At 35.2% G+C, this 9,981-nt stretch overlaps 1 protein-coding gene across 1 annotated transcript; it reads right to left on the bottom strand.

Moving 5' to 3' along the window:
• Positions 1–444: 444 nt before the first annotated feature.
• LOC134712061 (uncharacterized) lies at positions 445–4,726 on the bottom strand. Its single transcript, XM_063573202.1, has 2 exons — positions 4,510–4,726; positions 445–1,194 (listed from the first exon to the last, which is right to left on the bottom strand). The coding sequence occupies exons 1-2, from the start codon at positions 4,715–4,717 to the stop codon at positions 599–601; spliced, it is 804 nt and encodes a 267-aa protein (XP_063429272.1). The 5' UTR covers positions 4,718–4,726; the 3' UTR covers positions 445–598.
• Positions 4,727–9,981: the final 5,255 nt, after the last annotated feature.

Here is a 9,981-nt window from a genome sequence, read left to right as displayed (position 1 = left end):
TTCAAAGATAAATATAATAATCAACAAAGAATGTGGAATGATATGGCTACAGTATTAAATTTTTTGCGCAGACAAGATAAGGCAAGATGAACGTACAAACCGCCGAACCATTATTTTTGGCAAGCCTGTGCTTCACTGGTAGGCAATGAAAGCTACAATCCTCTACGTTAAATGCTAAATAGAGAGATCGTATGAAAAATGAACCCCGATACGTAGCAAATATTCCACCCAAGAACTCTTTGGTTTCCATTGCAGCTTATTAATTATTAAATTTAAAGAGAACACCTTAAGTTCCAAACTGGGACCAATTCAGGAACCGGTCTCTTTGGTACATTCAAAGAAGACCTAATCTAATCTCTGTGGGAACACAGAAGAAAATAACCCCAAATAAAAGCTAACGTACAATGTGGGGACATGTTCCATTTTCATCTTGCCATATCCCGCCAAATGAGTGGGGGCATACCCACTCACTGCCAAAGAAATTACCCCTGAAACAACCCCAAATTAAACTGATTGGTGCCCCTTTAAAATCCTGACCGAGTTTCACTTGTTATTAAACTAATCTAAATTTAAGACAATTCTCATAATAATATCAATTTCACTGAGGAAAAACAGCTGGTCCTCCGGATCTCATGAACTGTTCAAGTGCTCCTTGTAAATTATTCAGATAAATATCATTACCAATCTTTGATAAATGTGTTCCGTCATATCTAAACAAATTACTTTCTTTAGCACGTATGTTACTGTGCCTAATTGCACATCCACCGATGCTCAAAACTAAGTTTTTGACCCGGAGGTTTACTCGTTTACGAGCCCTTTCAATAGCTTGACCACAATTGGCATTGTGCCAATACCGTCTCATTAGTATGTCTGACCATATTATTTTTAAAGCTGGATACAATGCATGTAACCGAAGCAGGTCACATTCTATATCACTGAATAATTTCTCTGATGTCAATATACCCAAATCATTAGACCCAAGTTGAATAACAAGGAAACTCGGAAGGGGGCGGTTAATCAACCTTTGTTCAAAGACTCTATTTAAATCACCCCACTTCATACCCCTTTGACCAATCCAAACCATATGAGCACCTGTATTCTGTAGGCCAAGGTGAAGTCCCCCAGGTCTAGACGAAGCTTCTTTATTGGCCCAATATACTATGGATGATCCTATTAACCAAATTGATTTGACACCTACAATTGATGAATGTATTATTTCTTTTCTTCTTGCGTTTTAAAAGTATAGCCTATATGTTTAAATGTTCAAACGGATGTATTTTGTGTAAGCATCCGATGTCCAACGACCCAATTTCTTTAATGTTTCGTCATCTACTCCTAGCCTTTTAGCTTCAGTTGCTCCCCCGATTCTGAAAGAATGTGCTCTGAAATGTCCATTGATTTCGGAGAATGACAAACTCTTTTGTAAAATAGACGAAAATTGATAACGAGTGAGACTTGATCCGTCAAAATGTATGTATAAATTACTCCCGGACAAAGGATATCGAATTTGTAAAAAATTCTTTAGTAAGTGAATGGGACACAAAGATTTGTCGATTTGCTCACTAATAATCAAGGTTAAAGAAGAATGTATTTGATCTGTTTTGGAACTACGTATACACAGACGAAGCTCTTCTTTGTGGTCAAATTTGACAACTGAAACGTCAGCTATTTGTATAACATGTGCCCCTAAATCAGTTTTACTTTCCGCAGCTATTTCACCCACGCGAAGTAAAGCGAAAAAACTTAGACTAAAAGCTGAAGCGAACATGGCGGATTCATACGACGAAAAACAGAGTTGGAGTGACCTGATTAATTTCCGCAATAAATCAATTGAAATTGGTACCCGCAAATCAGGTTTTTGGGATTTGACCTTTTTAAACCTTCTAATGTTTTTCCTACTAAAAAGGATTTTGTACTATCTGTTAAATCTTGAATCTTATGTTGATAACTTATTCCTGACATATATGTTAGGACAGTAGAGGCTGACAGACCCTTGAATGAAAGGAAGGCAATGTAAAATATTAAAATCGCTAAGCGGGGCTGGCCAAATATCATGTAAGTTGTATGCTGATTGCCGTGTTGTAGGTTTTCCAGTTTTTTTGTGCCATAGAACTGGTAAGAAGATGATTTAATTCAATTTCTAAAACGTCCAAAGGTGGTCTGGAATTGCTGTTCTGTACTGATCTGCTTCTGGGCAAAGGTTTCTGAAACGCTGAAAATCACAACGGGATAATGAATCGGCTATGGTATTTATTTTACCAGGAATGTGTTCTGCTTTTAAAACAATATTATATTTTAATGTGGAAAAAACTAGATTCCTGATAAGGGACATAACTCTATTCGACTTAGAAGTTCTCTTGTTTATGATAGTAACAACGGCCTGATTATCCACATAGAAAATGATTCGCTTGTTTTTAAGATGTACTCCCCATATATGAAGTGATATGACAACTGGGAAAAGTTCCAAGTAAGTAATGTCCTTCAATAAATCAAGTTCTGCCCATTCTTTTGGCCAACAACTTTGTGCCCATTTTCCTTGAAAGTAAATGCCAAAACCTTTGTTTTGACCCCCTGCACTGTCTGTAAACAGTTCAAGCATATCGTTGGAAGTCCATAAACTATCAATCATGACCGTAACTCCATTATATTGCTCTAAATAAGAGGTCCAAACTTTAATGTCCTCGCGCATATTACATGATACCCGTACCCTGTGGTGTGCTTTTCTTATGTTACAAGTAGCATCAATCAATCTTCTGCAAAAAGCCCTTCCAGGTGCGATAACTTGGCATGCAAAGTTTAACAAACCGATCAGGGACTGTAACTGGCGCAAGGTTACCTTTTTTGAATGAAGAAACAGCTGCAAAGTTTGTTTTAAATTAGTCAGTTTTTCCCCAGGGAGCCTCATTTCCATTTTTAAGGTATCAAATTCAATGCCTAAAAAGGTCAAAATTTCTGTGGGTTGAACAGTTTTGTCTTCGGCTAATGGAACCCACCAATCTGAACAAATCTTCTTGAATGTTTCTAGTGTTTCCTGACAAGTTGTACTATTTGCTTCACCTCCAAAAAGGAAATCGTCTAGGTAGTGAAGTATATTTGAATTTCCACTGGTAAGTTCCGTAACCCAATGAAGCGCTGTTGAGAACTTTTCAAACAGCGAACAGCTGATTGAGGCTCCCTGTGGTAAACAACGATCAAAATAATATTTACCATCAAAAATGAAACCCAACTGGTCAAAATCTGAAGGTGAAACCCTTAATAACCGAAATGCACTTTTAACATCGGACTTTGAAAGTTTTCCGGCTATTCCTATATTTTGTACCAAACGAACAGCGTCATCAATTCCCGAATACTGCACAGAGCAATATTTCTCATCTATAAAGTCATTCACAGAGTTATGTAGGGGATAGGAAAGATTATGAATTAAACGGTAATCTCCGTTCTTCTTTTCGGCCAAAAATATAGGAGAAATGCGTAGAGTTGGCAAAGGTGGGTGGTCAAAAGGACCGGCCATTCTACCTAAAGTAATCTCTTTATTTATTTTTTCTCTAACAAGATCTGCATGAATAGTCACACTTTTGGAATTGTCTGCATTAACAGGTAAAAATGTGAAACGGAATATTGTAATTTAAAACCAAATCGTAGACCATGTATAAGATCGTTGGCTATTACTTTAGACGGATAAAATTTTAAAGATTCTTCTACTTCATTCACACAAATAGGGGAGTATCCCAAAGAGTACAACTCGTAATCCTTACCTCTTTTTGCAGGCCCCAATAGGGTAGTTTCCAGAGCACCTGAAACATTTATGTTCAAATTTACATGCTGCCCCATAAGTACATCCACCAAAGTTGTAACCCTTGCACGCTGCCGTGGGTCTTTGAACTTGTTCTGGTTTAGTATTTTGGACATACTGTGATCCCTTATGACCCCCAAAAGAATTAGTATCTGAATAAGCAAATCTTGGAGGAGTAGAGACGTACATAACCCACAACTCCATGTCTAGCTCTGCCCAAGACGATTGAGGACATCTTGCCTTACGAAGGCGGTATTGTTCATCATATATAGCCCAACCTGAGCCATACCCTCTAGATGAAGCTAGTCGAACGTTAAACATGTATTTCAGGAACTCTTGACCTTTATTGGGCCATTTTTCTAAGACTATATCCATGAAGATGATGAATGCAGATGTCCACACGTGCAAATTTGTAATGGTGCTCTGTTTTTGTGGAGTTATAGTTAATAACCCCCCTTTTACTGAAAGATCGCCATTTAACTGGGAGTCTGTGGCTAAATCTTTTGCAGATTTAAGTAAAATATTTAAATCAATATATTCTCCGGCCCAAATCTTTTCCTTAATTTTACCCGGTATATGGGCACCTACAGAGTCAAATACACTTGATGTGTACACTGGTGATACACTTTCATGTACGATCTCTAAATTAATACCCTGTGAATAACCCCTATTACATGTATTATAATCACTTAAACCTGTTGTATTGTTAAACATACCGGATGAAGCTATATGTTGCCTAGGTACTGGGTTTTGACTTGGTGGTGGGGTCTGGTCTATTACAGGTTGGTCACTGCCACTGCCACTGGCCACAGAAATACTGCTTAGATCAGACTGGAATGGTGCCGTCTCCTTGTCCGTGCTTTCTGATTGTTCTGGTATGGTCTCTTGTGTTTTCTTCTTTTTATTTAGTGATTGTCCTGGCATCCCCCTAGGTTTTCTCTGTCGTTTTGGTGGTTTCATGTTGCTGCTATTTAAATTCGTTAGCTATGTTGGCAGTTTTGTACTTGAATGATAACGCATGAATGACGTCACGAAATGACGTATTATTGATGTGATTAAATTAAGAATCAATTAGGATTGATTCCGGAAAATGGAGTTAAACTTTTATTAAAACAGTTTATCCTTATATGATAAACTTAACTAGTTACGAGCACTGACAAATTAGTTGTTGAACACTTACTAGAGGCCGAGATAAAACGATATTGAAGTGTTTTTTTGTGTAGTTTAGGTAGCCAATACATAGTACGGACCTTCAAATGTTTAGAAGAAGCCTTAAGCTTTGATGTGGTTGTGATTTGCTTGTTTACTATATGACTCTCTGTGAAGCGGATGGACTTGAATGAAGATGAATTTAAAATTTCATTCTTAAGAACGTACGTGTAGTATTTACGTCATACCACAACCACATTGTTGGCTGCTTTGTCGGCCGGGTCAAACACAAACCGCTTTGAAATAATTTGAAGTTTATTTATTATTCTGGAAATAGGTGTATTATGTACTCTATTATTTACTTCTAAATTATTTTCAAAATGTGATATTCTCTTATCTACCACATTCATACATTTATTTAAATAAGAATCAAGAGATTTTTTATAAAATGAGGAAAGAGCATCTTTGACGACACTCTTTCCAATCTATTTTAGATGGAGGACGATATTTTGGTCCTTTTTTCAAAAAGTTTTTAACCTCTCTCTCCTGGACGATATTGTGGTCCCCTGTAATTACATGGCCATATGTAACATATCTAAACTTCGACGATTCACAGTTTCAAGTTAAGGGGGTATTACTATCTATATCCACGTCTGATGTAACCGACGTATAATTGAATATTAAACTTCTGCTGGTTTTTTTGTGTGTGTATGAAATTATAGGTGGTCCTATATTATCAAAATAGGGAGGTATAAAGTTTTGAACGGTAGAGTCATTAAATATACTAGATAAGTTGATAAAATCAATACCTCTGCTAATATATTTAATTTTCAAAAAATGACGTTTATGACCTTTAGGTTTGTCGATACGTGGGAATAGACTATGGTGGCAAAATAATGTAATTATACGAGAATATTCATACAGTGGGCTAAAGAATGAGATGGTGTCACACTCTTTGAAAATATCGTGTAATTGAATAATGGGTATTTGACACAGTTTACATTATAATTGATCCCTATCATTATTTTTAAATATAGATTATCAGGTGTATAATTTATACGATGTTTAACTCGTTGATTTCGATTGATAGGTTTCCCATGAGACCTATTATTTCGTTGTTTTTTATCAATAATATTCATGATATCAATAGGAGAAGTAGTAGATATGTTCCCTTGTCCAAGTATATTGTCATTTAGACCCAGGGGATAAGCTGTTTGAAGTCGTTTAATCCAAGACAGTTCGATAATTTTACGAGAATCTTCAAATTGTTTATGCGACCGCCTTGTTGTTTCTGGACCGTTTCGAGCGGTTGAAATCTAATAAATTTAATATTGTGGTTGTGTTTACCTAAATGTTGATAAATTAAGCTTTTGAATTTCTTAGGTTTTTGGAAGCGGCATAGATGTTACTGTGTTCGTTTAAAAAACTCCCGTCCTGTTTGTCCTACATATTATATACCACACTTGTGCTTAGTTCATGTAACCAGATAAATGAGGCTTTGGGTTTTTCATGTAATGTCACAGGAAAAGGAAAGCGAAAATGCTCTCCCGTTCACTGTTGACCTTATAGTATTATCAGAAGATAATCTAGAACTGGTTTCTCATTTTCTGGCATTGCACGGAAATATTTGTGGATATCCACATGCATTTTTATTGAATAATCTGGCTGCAGCAGCATTGCCACCTTTAACACAATTATAAAAACTGCTAAATTTAGATGGGGAATTTCGATAGACCGCGGTTGGATTTATATTTGGATTTATATACTAGTCAGGTTATTAGATAAATCTACCTAGTCAATGTGTTAACTATGATTCATATTAATATTTATTCCATCACTATATAACACAGAGAGTTACACTTCATTACAATAAAAAGAAAGAAGTTACATGAGGGATTATTACAAATCATAAATTCACAAAAAGACAAAAAGCACCTTGTATAATAAAAAAAACGAAGAACAGATAAACACTAGTCCACAAAACTCTTCACAGATAACAATAATTTCTATGAAAAAACGGTTTGATAAGCAGATGCAGATCGACTGGTGCTTTTTTAGAACATCTGAAATTAATTTTCACTCGGTGATGTCAAAAACAAACAAGAGAGAGGACATAATTTGTGGTACATACCGTAGTCATATATGACATTTACCATGACATTTCCGATTTACTAGAAATTATGTTTCTAGTCAGGTTGTTAGATATTCCTACCTAGTCAATGCTATAACTATGATTCATTGAACAATTGGTCATTTAATCTTATTTAAAATTTTAGTTAGAAATGGGGGTCATTTTAAGGCCTTATGGAACCTACTCATTTTTGTGGAGAACATGATCAAAAACACAGAACTATAAAATTGAGAAAAGAAATGGGGAATGTGTCAAAGCGATAAAAAAAACTACCATAGAGCAGACAACAGCCGAAGGCCACCAATGGGTCTTCAATGTAGTGAGAAACTCTCGCACCCGGAGGTGTCCTAGTTCAGTTTTAATGGACGTCATACTGAACTCCGAATTATACACAAGAAACTAAAATAAAAAAATCATACAAGACTAACAAAGGCCAGAGGCTCCTGACTTGGAACAGGCGCAAAATTGCTGCGAGGTTAAACATTTTTATGAGATCTCAACCCTCCCCTATACCTCTAGCCAATGTAGAAAAGTAAACGCATAACAATACGCACATTAAAATTCACTTCAAGAGAAGTCCGAGTCCGATATCAAAATATGTAACCAAAAAAATAAACAAAATGACAATAATACATAAATAACAACAAACTACAAGCAGTTAACTGACATTCCAGCTTCAGACTTCAATTAAACCTATTGAAATATTTTGTTTTCATCATATGAATATCAGGCTCAGTCCCTCCCGTTAGGGGTTATTACCATACTATCATAAAAATATGAGAAGAACATAACCCGTGTCATGCAAACAACTGTTTTAAAAAAATGTGTTTAGTTTCGATGCAAAGACCGAATAAGTGAATCAATATTTAAGACAAAATGTGCTATCTTTAGTGATCTGGCAACAGTATCGTTACTTTATTCCTTCTTAATAAGTCTATGAACACATTCTCATGTTTTAACTAGCATTATAACTTTCCATGTAAACGGTAATTGTGTTTGTCCTTCAATGTATTAAATTTTCAATACAATATATTAATACCTCAAATTATTAAAAATTCCTCTCTTCTTTAGAAATGTTCAAAATGTTTAACATCCTGGTCATAATTTTAATTTTAAACGTAGTTTACTTGTCCAATTATTCTGCAACGCTAGTAGATTGTAGGCATTGAAAAACTACACACAATATATTCTGACCATAACAAACTTTTTAATGGTAACTTATTATGTATTTTTAATTGTCATACTTGCAGACAGTGACGACCTTATTTTTTTCTATGCATAAGAACATACAACCATGAAAGAAAAATAATAACTTTACTTCATTCAAAATGATTGCCTTTACATTTACAGCCCAAAAGTATATCATGGTGATTTCTAGATTACGAGTTTGATTTATGTGTGTTGATGTGTTGCTAGATTAATTTTTTCATTACTTGAGACGAATGATGATGTATGAAAATGAATGGAAAACAATTCGGAATGACTGCACAACAAATTTGAAGATAGAAATAAAAACCGAAATAAATCAGTGAAGAATTGCTCATGAGAGGAGTTATTTCAAGAAAAGATACGCCATTGAATAAAAACACCTTTCACCACGATCACACTTTCGATGGCCACCAAACAGCATGTGGGACATGAACGGGATGAAATGAATTAGACGGTTTATGATTTATAACGACAATGGTGTAGGGCTAAATCCAAAAACTGCACAAACTTTGTAAATCTACCACAATAAAGGCAGATACACAAATTGGAGTAAGCAAGTTTTTGGTCTTCCTACATTGGATTTTGGACCCCTGTGTCTGTGCAATCGTGACTATTCCGCATGCACGTTTAATTTCCTAAAAGCTAGGCCAACTTGGTTTTGTAGATTTCGTTTGATGCTTTTCCTCGTCAGCCTTAACCGGGTTTATAAAGCAGGACATAACTTGCGACTGCATGAAGATGGAAAACCTTGAAGATCAGCTATTTTGTCAGTCGGTAAGAATGATAAATGCATGTACTTACCGTGCAGTCACATGAACATGTTTCAGTTATATACATTTACATATGTGACAACACGATGACTGTATATATATATTCTATTCAACACCATACATTTTTTTCAATGATTAAATTCGTCGGATACCTGATTTATAATAAGTAAATCAAACGCGGGTGTGGCCTTCGTAGGAGTCATCAATGGCGCTCAAATTAAAAAAAAAAACATTTGGAAATTCCAAGTGATAGTCATATGAAACTTCAAATTAAAAAAAAATGATGCATATGTTTTTTATAACTAAATGGCTACTTTGTCCAAATTTTTAAAAAAAATTACTTGTTTTTAATTGTTAGCTTCCAGCCAACAATTCTCCGTCATGTTTTCCGTATGCAGTTACCTAAGCGCGACCTTTCTTGTAAAAATTCGATGATCGCAATACGCAATTGCAAAAGGGAAAACCAAACGTAAACATTGGTCCGTCATCGAAATAAACTATATCTTATCCTTCATGGTATACACGTGCTTACCTGATTATCCATGCTTCCATGTTGATTGTTTACAAAGGTGACAATCGGTTAACTTCGATTTTCAAAACATAATCATTAATTAGCTGCCATACTTTTACAACAACACTAACCGAGTGAAATATGTTTTTGACGATTGTACGAAATGGGGACATAAAAAATGACAAAATCGTGCACAGGAGTTTAAGTTTATGATATATGCATGCATTGGTTCAAGAATTGAATTAACATTATTTGTCACCAGTCACTCGTTTCATATAACTTTCAGTTGAATAAAATTAGTAACACTGAGTACTATTTAGCTTTAATCAAGCAATAACTACATAATCTTAAAACAAATATGTGATGTAATGAATAGTAATATACCTTTCAAAATGACACTTGAGAAGAAAAATATGCA

This window comes from Mytilus trossulus, chromosome 3 (genome assembly GCF_036588685.1).
Source record: "Mytilus trossulus isolate FHL-02 chromosome 3, PNRI_Mtr1.1.1.hap1, whole genome shotgun sequence".
Classification (NCBI taxonomy): Eukaryota; Metazoa; Mollusca; class Bivalvia; order Mytilida; family Mytilidae; genus Mytilus; species Mytilus trossulus.
The sequence above is the reverse complement of the archived record's forward strand: the minus strand, read 5'-3'. Positions and strand labels throughout refer to the sequence as shown.